Source organism: Emericellopsis cladophorae (genome assembly GCF_022114955.1).
Source record: "Emericellopsis cladophorae strain MUM 19.33 chromosome Unknown NODE_89_length_61360_cov_120_445099, whole genome shotgun sequence".
NCBI classification, from domain to species: domain Eukaryota; kingdom Fungi; phylum Ascomycota; class Sordariomycetes; order Hypocreales; family Bionectriaceae; genus Emericellopsis; species Emericellopsis cladophorae.
In genome coordinates this window covers 1-20,074 of record NW_026251014.1, presented here as the reverse complement: position 1 = coordinate 20,074, position 20,074 = coordinate 1, and the positions used below count along the sequence as shown (strand labels likewise).

The 20,074-nt window shown below is 54.6% G+C and overlaps 8 protein-coding genes across 8 annotated transcripts; 4 read left to right on the top strand and 4 right to left on the bottom strand.

The window, feature by feature from the left end:
- Nucleotides 1–132: 132 nt before the first annotated feature.
- Nucleotides 133–2,295, bottom strand: J7T54_002948 (DNA mismatch repair protein MLH1; the record flags this gene model as incomplete). The annotated part of the gene is made up of 4 exons (XM_051510260.1): nt 133–141; nt 203–1,975; nt 2,026–2,205; nt 2,263–2,295. The coding sequence occupies 4 exons, from the start codon at nt 2,293–2,295 to the stop codon at nt 133–135; spliced, it is 1,995 nt and encodes a 664-aa protein (XP_051358811.1).
- A 1,230-nt stretch (nt 2,296–3,525) lies between these two features.
- J7T54_002947 (uncharacterized protein) lies at nt 3,526–4,177 on the top strand (the record flags this gene model as incomplete). Its single annotated transcript, XM_051510259.1, has 3 exons — nt 3,526–3,674; nt 3,752–3,830; nt 4,019–4,177. 3 exons carry the CDS (start codon nt 3,526–3,528, stop codon nt 4,175–4,177), a joined length of 387 nt encoding a protein of 128 aa, XP_051358810.1.
- Nucleotides 4,178–5,680: 1,503 nt separating this feature from the next.
- On the top strand, nt 5,681–5,962 carry J7T54_002946 (uncharacterized protein; the record flags this gene model as incomplete). The annotated part of the gene is made up of 1 exon (XM_051510258.1): nt 5,681–5,962. The coding sequence occupies one exon, from the start codon at nt 5,681–5,683 to the stop codon at nt 5,960–5,962; it is 282 nt and encodes a 93-aa protein (XP_051358809.1).
- A 72-nt stretch (nt 5,963–6,034) lies between these two features.
- J7T54_002945 (ATP-dependent RNA helicase-like protein) lies at nt 6,035–8,404 on the bottom strand (the record flags this gene model as incomplete). Its single annotated transcript, XM_051510256.1, has 1 exon — nt 6,035–8,404. One exon carries the CDS (start codon nt 8,402–8,404, stop codon nt 6,035–6,037), a length of 2,370 nt encoding a protein of 789 aa, XP_051358808.1.
- A 3,102-nt stretch (nt 8,405–11,506) lies between these two features.
- Nucleotides 11,507–14,971, top strand: J7T54_002944 (Pentatricopeptide repeat-containing protein-like protein; the record flags this gene model as incomplete). The annotated part of the gene is made up of 1 exon (XM_051510255.1): nt 11,507–14,971. One exon carries the CDS (start codon nt 11,507–11,509, stop codon nt 14,969–14,971), a length of 3,465 nt encoding a protein of 1,154 aa, XP_051358807.1.
- A 744-nt stretch (nt 14,972–15,715) lies between these two features.
- J7T54_002943 (phosphomevalonate kinase) lies at nt 15,716–17,273 on the top strand (the record flags this gene model as incomplete). The annotated part of the gene is made up of 2 exons (XM_051510254.1): nt 15,716–15,987; nt 16,058–17,273. The coding sequence occupies 2 exons, from the start codon at nt 15,716–15,718 to the stop codon at nt 17,271–17,273; spliced, it is 1,488 nt and encodes a 495-aa protein (XP_051358806.1).
- A 148-nt stretch (nt 17,274–17,421) lies between these two features.
- On the bottom strand, nt 17,422–17,839 carry J7T54_002942 (uncharacterized protein; the record flags this gene model as incomplete). The annotated part of the gene is made up of 3 exons (XM_051510253.1): nt 17,422–17,569; nt 17,637–17,695; nt 17,759–17,839. The coding sequence occupies 3 exons, from the start codon at nt 17,837–17,839 to the stop codon at nt 17,422–17,424; spliced, it is 288 nt and encodes a 95-aa protein (XP_051358805.1).
- Nucleotides 17,840–18,881: 1,042 nt separating this feature from the next.
- Nucleotides 18,882–19,942, bottom strand: J7T54_002941 (aldehyde dehydrogenase; the record flags this gene model as incomplete). Its single annotated transcript, XM_051510252.1, has 2 exons — nt 18,882–18,995; nt 19,058–19,942. Coding segments are annotated over 2 exons (999 nt in total), but the record flags the coding sequence as incomplete, so codon positions are not given.
- Nucleotides 19,943–20,074: the final 132 nt, after the last annotated feature.

Here is a 20,074-nt window from a genome sequence, read left to right as displayed (position 1 = left end):
GCCAGAATGTAATGCGCCCAACAAAATCTTCCCATGTACCCCCTAGACGCCCGCTGTCCCTTTCTCTTTAGCATCGTTCAAAAACCCGATACAGCCCCTTTAGATTCGCGACTTCCAACACGCCTCCCTTCATCAATCCATCTGTCGCCACCAGCCGCGCCTTGAATGCTGGAAAGAAAATGTTCTCGACCGCCCATCGTACATGTTGGCGTCTGGCCCTGACATGCTCGGATATGTTCTCTTCCCTTTGGCCGCCCTCGCCGCCCGGGATCGCGGGGAGCTGCTCCGGCACGTAGAACGTGGCGAGCTCTCTCAGAAACGTCTCGAAGCAGGGCTGCTCCTCGTCCCACTGCACGTTCGGTCCCAGTCGGAGAAGGAAACTCGGAAGTTTCGCCAGTGACGGCGTGTAGCCCTTGACGAGCAGCGGTATGCTGAAGAGGTCGCCCGCAGCCGAGACCTCAAAGGAGAAGTATTCCAGGAGCATCTCACGCCGTTCAATCAAGCGGGAGACTACTTTCCGCACCACTCGATCGACGTCAAAGTCTCTGTCTGTGCCTTCCAAACCATTGCGCTCCGTTTTGACTGCCATGCGAACGAGCTCTTCCACGTTCAACGGTGGGTTGAACTTGATGGACCCAAAGTTGCCGAAATCCGTCAATCCCAGTTGGTAGAAGTACTCGAAGCAAGTGTGACCATAGTCAATCAAGTAGAGCTTGATGCCCCCCTGAATCGCTGCCAAGCGCCTCTGCTCGTCAACGATCCCGACAAATGTGTGTGTCGAGATGATTTCGGTAAGCTCCGTGTGCATCTTCTCTCGCACCTCGGCTCGCAGGGCCTTGACACTTCGTAGTCGACAGAGCGTGGGTTCCCTGTCGGTTGTCTGGTACTCAATGGTCTCCGGTTTCGACAGAGATTCATCCGCCCGGTCCCCGGATTTGGACGCCTTGCTTGACCCGGGGCTATATGTGAACATGCTTGTGAGCTTTCGCTCGGCCGTGTCAGTCCGTACGAGTGAGGCTGGATTCTTCGCTGGGGTTCTGCCAGAGGCTGCATACGACGTCTGCGGCTTGATGCTGTCAGGAGGGGGCGACGGATCAATAGGCCCCGCCCCCGGTAGGAGTGTCTGGGTCATGAAAGTGCGGCTGGCGTCGACTTCCGATAACTTGGTCTCGATTTCTTGGCAGATTGCCTGGACAATCTCATCTTCGTTCAGGAAATGCACTTCTCGTTTTGTGGGATGGACATTGACGTCCACTCTCGCAGGGTCGATTTCCAGGTTCAGGTAGGCAAAAGGGTGCCCTCCTTTCGGTAGATATGCGCTGTACGTCTGCTCGACTGCCTTTTTGATGACGGGCGAGTCGACTGAGCGGTGGTTGATAAAAAGAAGGAGCGTCGTCTTCTTGATGTGGTAGTTTGCATTGGTCACCAAGCCATCCGCCTGGAAGCCCCAACGGTCGTCTGTCGCCTTGAAGCTGATTAGTTCGTTCGCCACGCTCGCCCCGTAGATCTGTCGTATCCTGTCGTTCACCGTGGCGTGCGCCTGCACCGAAAGACTCGTTGAGGATTCGCCGGCTTTTTTGCACGTGAACCCAACCCCCTTGCAGTGTATCGCATACCGGCCCACCATGTCAATGATCTTGTTGAATTCGTCCGCGGGCGACCGAAACGCCCTGCGACGTGTCGGCACATTGTAAAATAGATCTGCCACGGTGATTTGTGTCCCAGGGCGACCTGCCACCCCCTTTGGTTCCGCCGGTTGCCCAGGTTTGGGTGATGCAAGGCGTCCATCTTGATAATGAGCACGCCAAGCGAGGTTGGAGTCCTTGGTTTTTGTCGTCACTGTAAGGTGAGCGATGTGGCTGATGCTAGCCAGGGCCTCGCCTCGAAATCCATACGTGGAGATTGACGTGAGATCCTCGAATGATGTAATCTTGGAGGTGGTATGCCGCGCGCAGAGCAGCACCAGGTCGTCTTTCTGCACAATAGTCAACGGCCGGATCCCCCCGGTTGAGTCATAATACCAACCTGAATGCCGCAGCCATTGTCGGTGATTTGAAGCAGTTTCAATCCGCCTTCCTTGGCAAGGATCTCAATCGAGGTGGAGCCAGCGTCGACGGCGTTTTCAATCAACTCTTTGAGTGCATGGACAGGCGCTACGATGATTTCACCTGCGGCGATTTTATTGACGACGTCTGGGTCGAGGGCCTAGGAAGGATATCAGTCAATGACTTGAGAATTCGCTCCTGGCAGAAATGGACTAACCCGAATCCGCTTGGCTGGTTGGCTGTCGCTCATAGAATCGTCTGCTTTCCTTTTGGCGCCCGCACCAGAAGGGTCATCCTCCGTCGACCCGGAGGCCATCCCACCTCATGGGTGAGTGACGTGTCGCAAATCAATAATGAGGCTAGATGCTGTGGCACCCGGGGGGGTTGCAGGAGTCAGGACCGCGCGCGAATAGCACAGAGGCGAGATCACATGAGCCAAGGGAGATGCAGATGATAGCAGCAGGAGATTTTGTGGCGAAGTTACATCGTCAAGGGGAACAGCGACTTTGGAGAACACCAACGAGCCATCAACAAGTTGGAGAAGAGTTGTTGATGCAAGGAGTTAAGCTCAAGTCAGGAACCGATCCCCAACGCTGCTCCACGTAAATGGTGGAACTAGGCACACGAGCCTCCCGCGAGCACACGTGATGTGACGAGTGCTGATGGCCGGGTCACTTGCGCCACATGCGGCTTGGCTACCTTAGGGAAAGACATAATCGCATTTATCCCATTCGTACATCATCCAGTGAGCATCCTGTCTGGACTCCAATGGACTCAGCCTCCAAGTCTGCCTTCATATAACCTCGACGCGAACCATGATTTTTTGCCATGGCATTCTCGGTGTAAGTCATGCCGTCGTAGTTTATGTATCGTTCTCGATCTCACTGTGCGTGAACCCATCATTGGTGCCCGACCGCTCACTCGCCACGGTCACGGAGCACCTCGTCAAACAGGTTGGCTGAACGCCCCGGCGGACTCGTGATCCGGTCTGATGAAAGAGCAACGAGTCAAGGGGTATCAAACCCAATGGTTATTCGCGCCTCGTCCATCCATATCTTGTTGCGCCACCCGCCCAGAACCACCACCCCCGACACCGGCAGTGTGATATCAACACAGAACCGTTATCACGACCGCTCCCTATGGAGTCGGGCGACCAAATTTTGCACGTTGTGGTGGCTCATTCGTGTGGCTCATATCATGGCCAACAGTCGGTGACCCAGCCAGGACAAAGGAGAGCCATCCATATCCAGGTTTTGCTTCTAGCATCACTTTTCTTGGCCAGGTGGTGCCCAACTCACTCTGTTCTCTGGACGCCTGCGATGTGGCCCTACCTGAGACTGCCTGTCCCCGAGGCGCTGTCCTGTCAAAGCCGTGACCGGTCCTCGGAGATGGACACCGTGAAATTCATAAATATGGCACCATCCACCCTACCCTTGATGGTAGATATCACTACATCATATCAGCAAGACTATTTTTCAGTATGACGAACAGAAAACCTCGCCGTGGTGAAGAACACCGTCCAGACTATCACCAACATGGTGGTTATGAAAACCCATACCAACAGGGTCGCATCAACAACTCTTCGAGGCCTCGGCAATATGCGTCCGATGACTCGAACGGTGCCAATGCGTACGTCCACGCTTGCCCTTACTTGCTAGACGTCCACTGACAGCACAAGTCCAAACTCTCCCCGTGAGGTGTCACAGGAGTGGCATCGTGATCCCCGTCGCTTCTCCCCAAGCCCTCGACAAAGCTCACGAGAACGTACACGAGACGCTCTTGACGGTATGTCCCGTGGCAATGAAATGTGTCAAGAAAACTTTGACGAAGGCCCCCCACACCACGGAGCGGGTCGAAGCAATCAGCGTCTTGGAGAAAGATACCGAAGCAGAGACAACGGAGGTAGGGATAAGCATGGCGAACGCACTCAACATCGAGTTCACGATGAAGGCCGCGAGAAAGAACACCGCCAGAGCGACAGACGGCAGCGTCGCCGCGACCAGGATGAAGAGTCACTTTCGCAAAAGACACTTGAAGAAGGGAGCGCCCGCGGCCACTCCGAGAAGCATCGGCGCGAGAAGTCTGATGAAGAGAAGAGGCGGAGGCGGGAGCGCAAGGACCGTAACGGTTGATCGCCTTCGCTGAGATCAGGTCGCACTCACTCATTGCTAGCTTTTTTCATCCGTCTCTGAATTTGTTTTCTTTTTGCTAAGATAGATCGCAGTTATTGTTTATCGGCGTTATGAATGCTTGCTTGTATATGGAGGTCGATGTATCGACCGAGGAGGGGAGCAATACGTACTCACATAGACACCTGGCAAAGACTTTCAACGGCATCTCAGGATAGCACAAAATGTTTCAATGCAATTCTGACAGTTCTTTATGTTCTGAAAAGACACTCTTCTTAATTGCCCAGAGAAAGACGCACCTGGTGTCATGTTGCTCGCCCAGACGAGCTATGATTAGGCAGATATCGTAGTCAACCTAACGGCTTCATGCTCACGACAGTGACGACAGAGGTCGCACCAACACCCCTCTTCGAGCTCACGTAGACGTCTAGCAACCGTACAAGCCAAGGGCCCTCTTGTTGCGTCAGCGGATTATGCGGGGATGGGATCATCATCGTCATGCGGTGTGGTTGTCTCAACGTTATGATTCGATGCGTCCCCTCACTTTCCGTCAGTCACACGCCCCCTTCAGAAGATCTTTATGAAGTTTCAAACCCATTCAACGAACAAGAGGGCAGACGTTGGCACAATCAAGGCCCATAGATCATGTTGTTGAGCCCATGTGGATGGAAGCAGCAACATCCCCCTGAGAGGATGTGGTCAGAGGTATAGATAAGGTACGCCCACCTCAAAAAGGTCCCGTGTTTGGATGTCGATAGGTCCCTATAGAAGCCTCGGTATAGTCGATTTTTGTCTCAGCTCATCTCATGTCTGTGGCTGCTTGGACCCTGCATCGGCCGCCGCACGTTTAAGCAGCTCTAAGCGTAGAAAGAGCAAAAACATTTCCATCGTGCCTTTGTTTTCAATTATAGTAAATTGTGGACCGTATTCACATAAACTGAGGATGTTGCCACTGTTTCCATGGCTGTTCCCCAAGCACCGGCAGCTGGGCGTAGTAGTCTAGTCGACTACGCACTTTGGAAGCTACCTTGTCCCTGGTGATCAGGATCCAAAACCTGGATTTTGCCTTCTCCAAATTACTAGAGAGTAAGAGTAGATCTCTTTGCCTCCGCAGCAAACCTGGTCCCCTGTCAGGTTGGTCTGCCGTGTGCATCAGTGCATCTATTGGCTCCAAGGTGGTCTCCATGGATAGATATCCTGCCTTCGGCCCCCCCAGCTAGAAAACAGGTTATCCCATACATCCTGGTAGCGTAACAAGCACATAATCCGTAAATCACCTGTCTATCCTGCTTATGTGAAACGTCATTCCTTGGATGATCTGCAAGATCGATTCCCAGAGATCGCAAATCCACCCCTTGACGTCATTTCAATACAAGGCCAGGTCGCATGTAAACCACCCTTCCATCTCGGCGGGTGTTGCATTTCGCTCCTTGTCATTAACTTCACGGGCCAAACAATACAAAAAAATTAAAATTCCCAACTCGAAACATATACCACACCACAGCCATGAACAACAACAATAACAACAAGGGCGCAGGTGAGCAGCTCGGCGGAGCTCTCAACGGCCTCACCTCAACACTCGGCAACACCGTCGGCGCCGTAGGCCGCACAACTGGCAACGTGACGGGCGCGGCTACCCGGGGCGTTGGCGACACCGTCACCGCTGCGACGGGCAGCTATGGCAAGCCCGTCGGCGATGCCGTCGGCAACGTGGGCACCGGCGTCGAGGGTGGACTGGGTGACGTGTCCAAGGGCGTGGAGGACGCTGGCAACTGGAAGAAGCAGTAGGCCCCGCAACGACAGATCAAACTTCATGTTGTACAACTTATGAAACGTTAATATTCAAGAACTGGACGCCATCTATCCAATGTTAAACTCGCTTGCACCCGCACTCATGAGCATTCTGCTCTTCTTCTTGAAAAGATCATGAGAAGCCTTCTCGTCCATGCCGGTATTCTCGTCAAATTCGCCCTTGGAGGCGCCCCCTTTGCTGCTGTTCCCACCCTTGGCATCTTTGCCGCCCTTGTGGTTCCTTTTTGCTTTCTTGTCGAGGCCGGCGCCGATACCACTGGGTGGCTCTCGTAAGCCAAAGCTCTTGGCCGTGTGACCAAGGTGTAGTTCGGTAATGTCGAAGAATTGTCGCTCCTCCTTTGTATGAGTGGCGTACGCGCGTATGTGCGACTTAAACCCGTTGCGGGCAAGATCCAGCTGTTTCGGATCGTTGAGGATGCGCTGTTCGAGGTGCAGCTGCAGCTTATCAGGGGGCTTGTGATCGGTGGCCACGCCTGGCGGTGCTGCCGATGTCTGGACAGGATAGTTGATCTTTGCCAGGTTTCCCTTTTCCAAGACCGTCTCAAAAGGTTGATTTGTGATTGCTCCTGACGTCTTGAGGAGGTCAATGTAGCCCTCCTCCGTGCCGGGCTGGAGGAAGATGACAGCATCACCAGGTCGTCCTGCACGAGCTGTACGTCCAACACGGTGAATGTGGTCTGCGAAGCTAAAGGCTGGATCATACTCGATAACCAAGTCGACGGAGGGGATATCCAGACCACGAGAAGACACATCAGTGGTGATGAGAACTGACGGCTCTTTACAGGCGGAGAATGACTTGATTGTCGCTGTTCGTGTTGACTGGGACAAGGAACCGTGCATGCGGTGAAGAATGACTTGGGGGCTTGCAGGCGTGGTGACATATGACGCCTTGGCTACCGTCTTGCTCAGAAGCTCTTGGTCACGCTTGACAGACTCGGGAAGGTCTGGCTTTGCTGGGTCCTGTATTTTCTCCGCCTGCTCTGCCTCTTCATCCGAGTCCTCCAGCTGCTGTGGTTTCTTGGAGGTCTTGGCTTCAGCGGCTTTCGTTCTCGAGGTGTCGTCCTTATTTGTCTTCTGGGGGATTTTGAGCAACTCGTAGTGGAAATCAACCGAGTCGGCACAGGCCATGAAGATAATGGCCTTCATGGTGCGGCCACGGCGAGAAAACACCGATCGTAGATACGATATCAACGTGACGAGTCGTAACTTGGCGGGCACAATGATATGGCTTTGGTGTAGCTGTGCTGGAGCCTTGTGCGTGCCGTGGTTGTCAATCTGCTCGTCGTCCTTCTCTGCAGCCAGGAACGTTGCGTCCGCCAAACTCATCTCGCCCAGCTTCTGGACATTCATTTTCATCGTGGCCGAACAAAGAACTGTCACTCTTCGCTCAGGAAGGGCTTCCAACGATGCACCGTTGGGGGTTTCCTTCTCCACCTGCACTCGCTTCAATGCGTTGATCGCTGTCTTGAGGTCATCTTCAAAGCCCAGATCCATCAATCGATCGCCCTCGTCCAGAATCAGCCATCTCACCGTGCTGAGCGTCAGCGCCTTCGTATTGTCGATGTGATCAGCAAGACGTCCCGGTGTCGCTACGAGAAAATTCACGCCCTTTCGTATCCTCGCCTTCTCGGCCTTCTTGGACTCTCCGCCCGTGATCGCGGTGGACACGAGCCATGGAAACGGTCGAATGAGGGCCTCGAGAACTGTGTGTGTCTGTCTTGCCAGCTCGCGCGTCGGAGCAACGATGATGGCAAAAACTCCCGAGTCGCGGTGGATCTGCTTTCCATCTCCCTGCTTGCTGAGTTGAAGCACACGGTGCAGAATCGGGAGTAGGTACGCGAACGTCTTTCCAGAGCCAGTCTGCGCTTGCACAAAGGCGTCGCCGCTGCCCTCGAGAAGGTGTGGAACGACTTTGCTTTGAATGGCGGTCGGTCGTTGAAGCTCCATCTTGGACAGTTCGTCCACCAGCCGTGAGGCCAATGACAGCGTGCCGAAGCTAGCCACATCCGATAGAGGTGCATTCGTCGCTTCCGGCGCCTTCCATTCCTCTTGCTCCTCCTCGAAGACAGTCTTCTGTGCGGGATTGTGCGAGAACAGGCTAGAGATGACCTGGCGATCACCTTTGCCAGCATGGCCTCCTCCACCTTGCTTCTGCTCCTCCCCTGGGCGTGCGCCGCCCGGCCTTGCTCCGAAGGATCTTGACTTGAAAGGTCGCGAGGAGCCGGCGTCGTCGTCGACTCGCTGTCTCTTTGGCGCTCGCTCGGGGATCTCGACATCGTCGGTCGGTCCTTGCCCTCCGCCTCGTGCCGACTTCTCTGCCCGTTTCCTGTCGCGCCAACGGCCTCCAGTGAACTTTACTTGGCGCTTGAGTGGCTCGGCGCCAAGTTGGAAGTTGAGGACCATGCCATCGTCAGCCATTTTGAGGAATTGCGCGTCGATGTGACTGCTGGTGGTGGTGGGGCTGCGGTGAGTCCTGCGACGACGAAGAAAAAAAAAGTTGGCTGTATATCTTATCGCAATATAGATAAGACTTTTACCTACCCTATGCCTTGTCTTATGCCTTCGCTGTCACTGCACGGAGCTACTACTCGTACAATTACAACATCATTGTATCTTTGTGTTATCGCTACTCCATATGTTCAATGATTACTTTGTATCACTGTCAGCCGGATCACATTAGGCTAGTTAGGGTGAGAGTGGTGGGTTGAACTTCCGTGGTGTTACCTTAGTTGACAATTGTTTGACTGCCATCCCGCAAGTTTTCGACCATGATAATATACTCCAGAACAAGATCTCCTCATGGTGGTTATCGTCACCTCGTGAGCGATAGACATGATCATACAACCTGCTAATCGGATAACTAACAGTATGTGACTGCAATGAATCATGGTTTTCGCGGCCCACAGGCCCAGCAATGCATCACGATCTACCCACTGTGCCTGTCAACGTGTCACCTTCGGAGCCTAAGAGTAGGCTTTGCGGCTAGAGATCATTAGTGCGTGCCAGCGTAAGAAGCTAGAACATATGGAGTCGAGCAGGATGATCAGCACTTGCATGATTGCATCAACGAGACAACGCACGCCCGACATTGTTATCAATCAGTCACGAACTCGCAACTGTCGAAACGTCACGCCGCGCAAATCCCAACGGTCGTTATTCCCAATAGGAAAGCGGTCCGGAGCATTCTCGTGTAGATGATCACCTGCCCTCGCAACGCCGAGATGCTCGGAGCTGACCTCCTTGCCGGAGTGACTGTAGACACCGAGACCACGAATAGTCCGGGGCGGAGTTAATAAAAGTCAATCAGGATGCCAAAAAGCCCTCCCGCCCTATCTGGGAGTCGACCAACTGATGTGGACGCAACCCACATCAGCCTGATGATGGTTCCTTTGGCGGGACATTTTCGCAGAGCGTCAGCATGTGACACGCAGATGCAGCCACACGTGCAAGGTCTCGGCGGGGGGCCCATCTTGCCAAAGCGTGGCATGCCGATGCATGGATGTCCGGGCAGAGCAGGATGCGTCAATTGACAGATCGAGGATGTCACCTTGCGTACGGAGTATTATGGGGATTGAGCAGCCCTGGTACTCCATCCATTGTCGCGTGCTGATTGATGAGTTAAAATGCAGCGGCAGCGACTGGAGGCTGCTGGCACAAACGTAAGTTCGCAACACGACTTCCCGAAACATTCGCGTCGTGGAGTAAACTACTATCCACGACGCGCGAAACCTGACTTACTACACGAGCAGAAGAAATGCAACAGTATAAAAGTAATTAGCAGTTTGAACAAAATGTCCGATCATCTCCCCAGGGACCTGTGCAACCCCGCTGTTGCGTTTTCAATGAAACGCGCTGCAATCTTTGATTAGCATGTACTCCGTACTGCTATAAATTATCGTCAAGATGAAAATTCTGCGCCATGAAATTACCTAGAGATCCAATGTCATTGTGGTGACGAGATTGACTTGGACCATCTCAGAATAGGAGGGCTCTTGGGAGCGATCCGACAGGCTGGTGGACGTGGGGCCCGTGCAATTCCGAGTTTCCCCTAGACCCCACACCAGCTTCCACAGTCTGCCATGGAGGTCCGGCTTCCAATTCAAGCTCCAGCCTTCCAAGGGATTCCAGGGGCTGAGGCTGACAGAACGGTCACAGTCTCACAGACCTTGCCGGTTTTTTCCCTGGGACTCGGGAGACACCTACAAGTACGCCCCCTGGATCTGCATGCTCCCGTCCGCCCGCCCGCCCGTGGGAGAGGATCGCAGAGGAAGTTTCAGGCTGTCTTGTGCGTCGTGACTCGTCATGCAGTATGCATCGTAACAACTGCGATGCAGCCATTTCGCCCTGCTGCATGTGTCGCCTATTGGTCCGTCTACGGGGAAGTGAATGGTTGGAAGGAAAGGTGCTGGTCGATGTTGCTTCTGTTTAGCGCAAGGGGGCCTTCATATTCGAGCTGGATCGCGAGGAGAGCATGCTGTTGGCGTGGTGGCGATGAACGTGAGACGATGACGAGCACACTCTGCCGTAGGGCGAGTCCGTCAATATTACACTACCCAGGGGTTCGTGGGGTTGTGCCGTTGAGGCGACAAGATGTTTAGGACAATCGGACACGTACAGCTGTGAAGTGTGAACCGTGAAAATACCAGCGCCTTGGGACGATATGGACTCCAGTATGTGCCGAGTCCGGACTGGACTGGAGGAAATAGGGGGACCGGCCCCGTCTACGTAGCGCGTTTTGGGTCCCCCAGTCGGTGGAAGGCACTACCCGCGGGCCCAAGCCGGACCAGCCAGCAGGTATCATAACGGACATGGACTTGAGTCATTGCGTTAAACGAGTGCAGGACGCCGAAACTTGTCAACTAGCACCTCGGATTCGAAACGCTGCAAGTCTATTACAATGGACAGGTAGCGACAGCCAGAGAGCGAAAATAGCGGGTTTGTTCCTAAGTAGCAGCATAATTCCCGCGTTGTGAGTTTGTAGGGTGCGGGAGAGGCAGACAATGCCCAAGGGCCAATTGCACAAGTGTCAAAAAGCATGGTTCCAGCTACAGACTACAGACCCATCCAGCTGTGCCCACCCGCACCCATCGAGTCCATCCCCGTAGCGCAGCTCCACTGCAGACAGCCGGTGGTGATGCTTGCTTCGACTCAGGCGGCAGGCCTGAGGCGAAGAAATAGCCAACTGCCCCCCATTCGAGTCACACCTCCCATCCCGTCCAGTCCCCCTTCTAATCCATCATCCATCCGGCACCAGAAACAAAATCCTCACCACCACGATTCGAGGTCATTGCATACTAATAATTGGTTTTTCATTCTCTCTTCCCTCTCTTTCCTCACCACACCCATTATTTTAATCCTGGAACTGCGCGTTCGTTTGACTGCAGCCAGCGCTGTCAAATGAACCTGCAATCGACAACGGTCATTCCTCTTCCCGTAAGTACCGACTAGCCTCGCGCGATCTCGTCCCGGCCTTGTGTGCCTAACCGTCAGCAGCCCTCCTCCCCCAAGACTGATCTCTAAATGCCGGCATACTCGTCGCTGTACTCGAATTTTATCCGTTCAGGATCATCATTCGCAAAGTCCGCTACTGCACACGGCTACGCCCAGTCTGTTGTCGCGGCGACACATCCGCACCTCCTCAACTCACAGAACCGACCCGCCTTCACTCGGCGGCATACGAACCGCCTCGGTCGCCCATCGCTTCAGCTACACTCCTCTGCTTTCCACACCGAGAAGAACGCGCCCTCGCTTATCTTCAGCGACCACCGCCACGTTCAAAACCATGGAGGCCTAGACGGGTACTTCGAGAATCTACAACAGATTCAGGAGGCGACCGGAGAAGAAGTTGACAAGGAATGGACGCAATATGAGTTTCCCAAGCGCATCGAGTGGAAGCCTAGCTCCGACTCTGTCGCGCTCACCGGTGAGCAGGCAGTCGCAGCGGCTGCGGAGGCTGAGAATGCCGCCACACTCGCGCTCGCGCTCGAGTTGGAGCCCCGGCCGATGACCCCGGAAGAGCAAGCTGCTCTCGCTCACATCGATGCCGCCCTGCAGCGCGAGATCGAGTTCCGTGAACAGCTCGAAGCCGCCGAAAACGAGCCCCTGCCTCGATCCCGCACTGCGACACCCGGGTCGATTGCCCGCTCTTCCACCCCTGTCGACCCTCAATCACAGTCTTACGCCGATCATCTGTCGAAGCTCGCCAACGCTGGTCGATATGCCGAGATCCCCGCGGTTTTTGAGGCCATGTTGGAGATGGAAGTGCGGCCCATTGCGACAGCTTACAACGCTTTGCTGAAGGCCGCCATCCACCTTCCCACCAAGAACCTCGATGTCACGTCGAAGCCGCTTGACGTGTATGCTGACATGCTGAGAAGGCGAGTCACACCAGACGCGCAGACGTATGATATCCTGGTGGGTTTCTTGGCATCCCGCTCGCTGGATGTCTCCCAGTTGATAGCGACCCTGGAGGCAAAGCGTCATCGTTTTGGCGGCATGGAGGAGCCTGGCAAGTTCATGCTCGCCTCTCACGAGCTAGAGCACGCCTTTTTGTCTGAAGACGATCGCCTCGACTTTGCTATGAAGCTGTTCGACAGCTCTGTCGCCACGGATGCCGACATGTACTCGTCTGTCACGTACAAGAACATCATCAACGCCTGTGCGTCCGCTGGTCGCGTTGCCGACATGATCCGCTTGTTCGAGCACATGGAGAGCACGCACACAGTGCCACACGCAGAAGTCTTCCCGTCCATGATCAACGCTTTTGCTCAGTCCGGCGACCTGGTCAATGCCGTCGAGTGCTACAACGAGTATCGCGCCTTGGCCATCTCAAGCGACGCGGGTACTGATGCTCTTTTGGAGCGCCTGGATGCCGAGGTCTATGCTGCTGTCATCCATGCATACGTCGTGTCGGATAAGATTGAGGGAGCTATGAAATTCTTCCAAAAGCTGGTCCAAGAATATGGCGTTCGGGCCGTGGACATTAAGAACGTCTTGGTCAGCCAGGGGTTTGTCAAGGGCTTCATTGCCCGCGGCATCTTCGAAGAGGCGATTTACTGGACCCAGTCGATCGAGGCGACTTCCCGCACAAAGGCCTTGGCCGAGATTGTCGCCGTCACTGCTGACCAAGGCGATCACGTCGTCGCTACTGAGGCATACGCCTGCATTCCATCGGAAGCTGACCGTGTTGCGCCGTCAACCGCTATGCTTGCCATGAGCATTCGCAGTGGCGATGTTGTATCCGCTTCCAAGTACTGGAATGTCCTCCGCGAAGCACCGGCGGACGCTTCTCTCATCGACCCAACCGCCATGTACGCCGTCGCTATGATTGGGTCTGGCCAGGTTGTGGAGGGTCTTAGCGAAGCAGAGAAGATGTTTGGCAAGCTTCGCGCTGCTGACGCCCAACTTGTTGAGCCCCTTGACGAGGCACTCAAGTTCATCGGCCAGTATATGGCGGTGCGGGGCATCATCGATCCTCGCGAGGTACCGTCGCCTGTGTCAAGCCTTCAACAACAATCCATGACCAGCAGCTCCCCTTTCCTGTCTTCGGAGACGAGTGCCAGCTACGAGGACACTTTTGATCCTTATGCTCACAGCACCGACTTCAAGGGGTCTTCCCTCATTGCCGACGATCTCGAGGGAAGCCACGGCCGCAAGGGTCCTCGCATGTCTGATGCTCTGCATCGCTTCAAAAACATGCGTCGTGCGGGAAGGCACCCACGATACATCACCTACGCCAAGCTCATCACTGCTGCCGCTCGAGACGGCAAGATGGAGCTGTGCCAAGACATTCTTGCGATGGCTAGAGCTGATGTACCTTTGATGCCCCAGTATGCCGTTGTTCGCTATGGCTGGTCGTCGATCCTTGACGCCATGGTCGGTGCTTGCTTGAACCTAGGCAACCGAGGTCGTGCTGAGCAATACCACCAGGAGCTCCTCGACATGGGTGCTGCGCCCTCGGCCAACACCTTTGGGCTATATATCACAACGCTCAAGGAGTCGACCAAGACATTTGATGAGGCTTCTGAGGCTGTGCGTATCTTTCACCGTGCCAAAGCCGAGGGCGTCGAGGCCAGTTCCTTCCTCTACAATGCTCTGATCGGCAAGTTGGGCAAGGCTCGCCGCATTGACGATTGTCTCTTCTACTTTGCAGAGATGAGGTCACTAGGCGTCAAGCCCACCTCGGTCACTTATGGGACTGTTGTTAACGCCCTGTGTCGCGTGAGCGATGAAAAGTTTGCTGAAGAGCTGTTTGACGAGATGGAGGCCATGCCGAACTACAAGGCTCGCCCCGCGCCGTACAACAGTATGATGCAGTTTTTCCTCACCACCAAACGCGACAAGAGCAAGGTGTTGTCGTACTTTGACCGCATGCAAGCTCGCGGGATCGCACCCACATCGCACACCTACAAACTTCTTGTGGACACCTATGCGACACTGGAGCCTGTCGACATGGAGGCTGCCGAGGAGGTTCTGGCCAAGATCCGCGCTGCTGGCCAGCGTCCCGAGCCAGTGCACTTTGCATCTCTCATCCACGCTCGAGGTTGTGTTCTCCATGACATGCCTGGGGCCCGCAAGATGTTCGACTCCATCATCAGCGAGAAGCTCGTGCCCATGAACGCAAGCTTGTACCAAGCTCTTTTTGAGGCCATGGTCGCGAACCACAACGTGGCTGATACCGAGTCAGTTCTCGAGCACATGCGTAGCCAGCGCATCCAGATTACACCCTACATCGCCAACACGTTGATTCATGGATGGGCTGCCGCAAAGAACATTTCGAAGGCCCAGGCTATCTACGACGCTGTTGGCCGCGAGAAGCGTGAGCCTAGCACCTATGAGGCCATGACCAGGGCGTACCTTGCTGTGCACCAGCGTGACCAGGCCAAGGGAGTTGTTGGGGAGATGCTCACACGAGGCTACCCGAGCGCCGTGGTGAACAAAGTACTGGAACTGTTGGGCGGTGGCCACGAGGCTCCCCCGTCATAGTTGGTGCGAGTTCCGATTTGAGAAACGTTGGAGAGAGGGTGATGCGATGATTTTCTTTGTTCTGTTTGATACCCTGGGTTTACCTTTGCGACTACAAGATTTGGGCGCTAGTCTGCACCCTTTGCTTGCTATTTGGAATCATGTCTGCGAAAGCTGCAGATACTTGGCGTTTTCAGGAAATGGTCGTATTATAAAAAAAAGGGGGCTACGCCATGCGGTGGCCGGACCGGTGTTAAAAGGGGTTGACAGCCACGATTGTCTTAATGCATAGACACATCTCCACTCGGACAGGCACAGGAAAGCAATTGGGACGGGAACACGAGTCTATAATCGCAGCATGAAAGGGATTTACGAGAAGGACGGTCGGTTGTCTGTTATTAGAGCGTTGCTTCTTCTAGAATCCTGCTGCTTGTACTATACAGCTGAGGGGAATTGAGCTGGTTCTGTCTCATTTGGAACAATGTCTGTGGTGTGTGGTGTCGTGACTCATGATGCATCTAACAAAAGCAGCAATCTAGACAATATTTGATAATATCTTGAAGTCTCCGAGTTTGGGAGCACAACACAACGTCAGGAAATACACCGAAGATAAGTCACAGTGTGTATCCTCCCATCCAGAACACCTAGACACTGTCCGAGCCCCGCCGTCCATCGTGGGAAGCCTCATCGAGCCCCGCGGTGCTAGTACCGTGCTACCCGTGCTTGACATCTTTGTTTCGCTATCCTGCTCACAGTGTCTCGAACATGTCCGCTCAAAAGAACCCTACGGTAGCCGTCTCGGCTCCCGGCAAAGTCCTCCTCGCTGGCGGTTACCTTGTGCTGGACCGCCAACACACGGGCCTTGTTTTTGGCCTTAGTGCGCGCATCAACGTCATTGCTGGGGAGATACACACCAGCGAGGGGGTGCAATTGAACGAGATTATTGTGGACAGTCCTCAATTCGAGGGAGCACAATGGCGATATGGCTACCATCGAGCACCTGAGGGGGGAGGCATCCAGGTGGTGCAATTACAAGTGTGCGTTCTTCCATGACCGTGGAACGACGATTCAAGAGAAGAGAGAAGAGACAAGCTGACACCGCTCCAGCGGCGAGGAATTGAACAAAAACCCCTTTGTGGAAACAACACTCAGCTACGTGTTGAGCTACGTCGACCACCTGTACGCGACGCGGGGTTCGTCGTCTTCGTCGTCGTCTTGGCTCAAACCAGCCAGGCTCATCATCCTGGCCGACAACGATTACTACTCCACGCCTGGCGACAAGCAAACTGCGCCCAACGCGCGCTTTGCCAACTTTGGCGTGCCTCTGGCCTCGGCGAACAAGACTGGCCTGGGCTCCTCGGCCGCGCTGGTTACAGCGCTGACGGCGAGCCTGCTGGCCCACTACCTACCCAAGGAGATGTATGCCCTGTCCAGCGAGGGTGGCCCCGACGATGACAATGTAGTCAACGCAATGTTCCATCAGCTCATGATAAAGCGTGGTTGGCACAACCTACCAGAGGCGGCGAGGCGGCAGATGGACGCCTACCCCCCACAGAAGAAATGGACGTTGCTTCACCAGGACAGCAAGGAGATCCTGCACAATCTGGCCCAAGCAGCGCACTGTGCAGCCCAGGGTAAGGTCGGTTCCGGATTCGACGTCGCCGCCGCCGTCTTTGGCTCGTGCCTGTACAGGCGGTTCTCGCCCTCCGTCCTCGACGCCCTCCCAGAGCCCGGCACACCCGCTTTTGCGAGCGATCTTGGCCGCGTGGTGGACGGCACGGCCTGGGACGTGGAGGTGTCGAAAAAGGTGGACATGCCACAAGGTCTCGCGCTGCGCATGTGTGACGTGGACTGTGGCAGTCAGACGGTGGGCATGGTGAAGAAGGTGCTCGCGTGGCGGGAGCAGGAAGCGCAGGTGGCGGGCGATATCTGGGGGGAGCTGCAGGCGTACAATGACGGTCTCGCGTCGGTGCTGAACGAGAACCGGACGGAGGATCTCACCATGTCGTTGGAGATGATCCGCGGGAAGATTCGCGAGATGAGTGGACTAAGCGGTGTGCCCATCGAACCAGAGAGCCAGACGAAGCTGTTGGACGCCTTGACAGAGTTGGACGGTGTGTTTGGGGGCGTTGTCCCTGGTGCGGGTGGCTTTGATGCGTTAGCATTGTTGATGAGGGATGACGAGGAGACAAAGACACGCGTGATGGGTTGTCTGGCGGAGTGGAGTAAGGAGAAAGACGAAAAGGTCAAGCTCATGGACGTCAGGGGTGAGATGGAAGGCGTGCGAATGGAGGAGCTGGATATTTACAAAGGATGGTTGTAAGTCATGCTTGTACTCCGGATGGCGATAACAAAAAGTATTATTGAGTCCAATGGACCTCTGTCTCTTAACCCATTACCCCAAACACCAAATGCATATATTTCCCAGACTCACGAAACACCCACCGAAGCGGTGGGCTCGGCAATATCTATCAATAATTCACAGTTGAAGTGGAGGTGGTGCTCGGGATCCTCGCCATGCCGGGTTTGGCAAGTGACAGCGTTGAAGGGCTCCTCGGGGGCATCATTTCAGCAACCCCAATACAGCTCGCGGCCGCCTTCTCTCGGAGCATGACCAGTCTGTACATGATGTTAGCACGCCGTGGACTAGTTGTTACCCTGGTGACAGGATCAATGGATTGCTTACTCGTCGTGGGAGATGCCAGGGAGACTGACTGGCTCGCGTTGAAAGTTGAAGGGGGCCGACTGTTGATTGGTATGTTAGTTGATTCGCAACCATGGCAACAGTGTCAGAAGTAGGGGACTCACGATCTCGAGGGTGGGTTTTTGGCTGTCTTTGCTGCCGCTGCGGCGGCGGCTGAGGATGGTCTGAACACGCGAGTAGAACATGGTGATGATATTGTTGTTCTTGTATTGCATCATCCAGTGAAAAAGAAGTGGATGAAAGTTGCTGGACCTTGATAGAGAGAGTTCAAGCCAGGAGCATTCCAATAAAAGAGATAGAGCGATGGTAGGGTCCAGTTAGGAGTTGGCGTAGCAAAGATGAAAAATGGAGAAGTAAAGCGAGAGAGTCTCCGGATTCGGTGTGCGTCTGGGAGTACGTCGTCGTAGACGTTGTTGTTGTTGTAGTTGATCTTGTATAGAGAGTGGAACGCAATGACCTTGGACGTTTGGTCGTGTTGCTGGTTGTGGTTGTGGTTGTGGTCACAAAGAGAGTGAGTGACTGGCGACTGGACTGTGGATGCTTCAATTCCAGAGAGTGCTGAGCAAGAGAAGATCAAAACAAACAAACGAACGACGCGCCCACTTCTTATAAAGATGAAGAGCCCTGACCATGGGCTTCAATGAACGATTGCAGCATTCCGGTTCTGGCACGAGTCCAGAGACGGTTGCACGACGCAGGCCGCAGACAGGCACCGGCTGAGGCGTGAGAACGACTTCATGTAGGAATGTTGTTTGGAAAGGGTAGGAAAGTGGAATGGAATGGATTGCAGCATTCCTGTGGTCCCTGTCTCTCCTTGCTTCCCAGTCTGCAGTGGCTGCATGCAGTATAAGGTGGTGGCTCGCCTCCCTTGCGTCGTGACGACCTTGTCTCATCTCCTGGCGAGACACGCCACCGTGCGACCTCATTGATGAAGAGTCAATTCACGCCGAAGACTATCATTCAGTAGCATTTTCATGCAATCCATCTCTGCTTTCATCAGTGGGTGCGTGAATTGTCCGATTCCATGATGGTGGTGGTGGTGGTTGCGGGCGATTCGTCCAAGGTAGCGAGGTTGCTTCCCTCGTTTTCCTCGAAGCTGCTCCATTCACACGAGTCACGGTAAGAATGAGCTTCGTCTGATTTTCACAATTCAGGGCGAGAGCCGATACTTTATTCTGGATCCGGTTTGGATCCTGCCTGTGACCTGCATGTTGCCGCCTGAGCAGCCTATTTCGGGTAGTCCTTGATATGGAAGCTCTTGCTCTTAACAAACTGTTCAAACCCGAAACGTCCAAGCGTCTGTCCCTTGCCAGAGTTCTTGTAACCTGTCCAGGCGAGATCCTGTGCGTCCATGTTAGCCTTATTGACGGCATCGCTGCATAGCGTCTGTGCTTTATACGTACCGGGCTTGGATAGTCACAGCGGTTGACAAAGACAGTGCCTGCCTCAATGCTCTCGATGAGCTCAGCCGCCTTGGCCGTGTCCTTGGTCCATACGCTGGCTGTGAGACCAAACTCACTGTCGTTCATCAGGCGGACAGCTTCGTCGTCGCTCTTGACCTTCATGACGGGGATCACGGGACCAAATGTCTCCTCCATCATCACCCTCATGCTGTGGTTCACGTTGGTGAGAAGCGTGGGTTTCACAAAGTTACCCTTTGAGGGCGGGTTGCTGAAGCTCTCATTCTCCGGCGTGGCGTCTTGGGCACCCTGGTCCAAAGCGTCCTTGATGTGTGCCTCAATCGCCTCCTTGGATCGTGTAGAGATGACCGGCCCAACGTGGGTGCCCTTGTCAAAGGGGTCGCCTAGCTTGTAGCCCTTGAGCACTTTCTGAACAGCCTCCACGAACTGATCGTGGATCTTCTCATCGACATAGATGCGCTCGAGGGAGCAGCAGCTCTGACCCGAGTTGAAGATGGCACCGTCGACAATCTCCTCAGCCGCCCAATCCACATCTACATCGGCACGAATATAGGCAGGGTCCTTGCCACCCAGCTCCAGGCCAACAGAGACGATACGATCGGCCGCAGCCTTTTGAACAGCCAGACCGCCTGCCACAGATCCGGTAAAACACACGAGGGCGATCTTGGGATCACGCACAATGGCTTCCATGGTCGTTGGCGACCCGCAGTGGAAGTACTGAAGCACGCCCTGCGGAAGGCCCGCCTCGGTGAAGAACTGCGACACCCTCTCTGCGATGGTGGGCGTCTGCGGGGAAGGCTTGATGATAACGGTGTTTCCTGACAAGATGGCCGGAATCAGGGAGTTGACGAGGATGAGGTATGGGTACTGCGAGACATGAGGCCACGTTCAAGTGGAGGCGCCGGGGGGGGGGGGGGGGGGGGGGGTTTGTGTGATAAAATTCCAGACCAAAAAAAAGCGTTAAAGACCCAAGGGCCCCGTTCGCATGAAAAGCTTTTA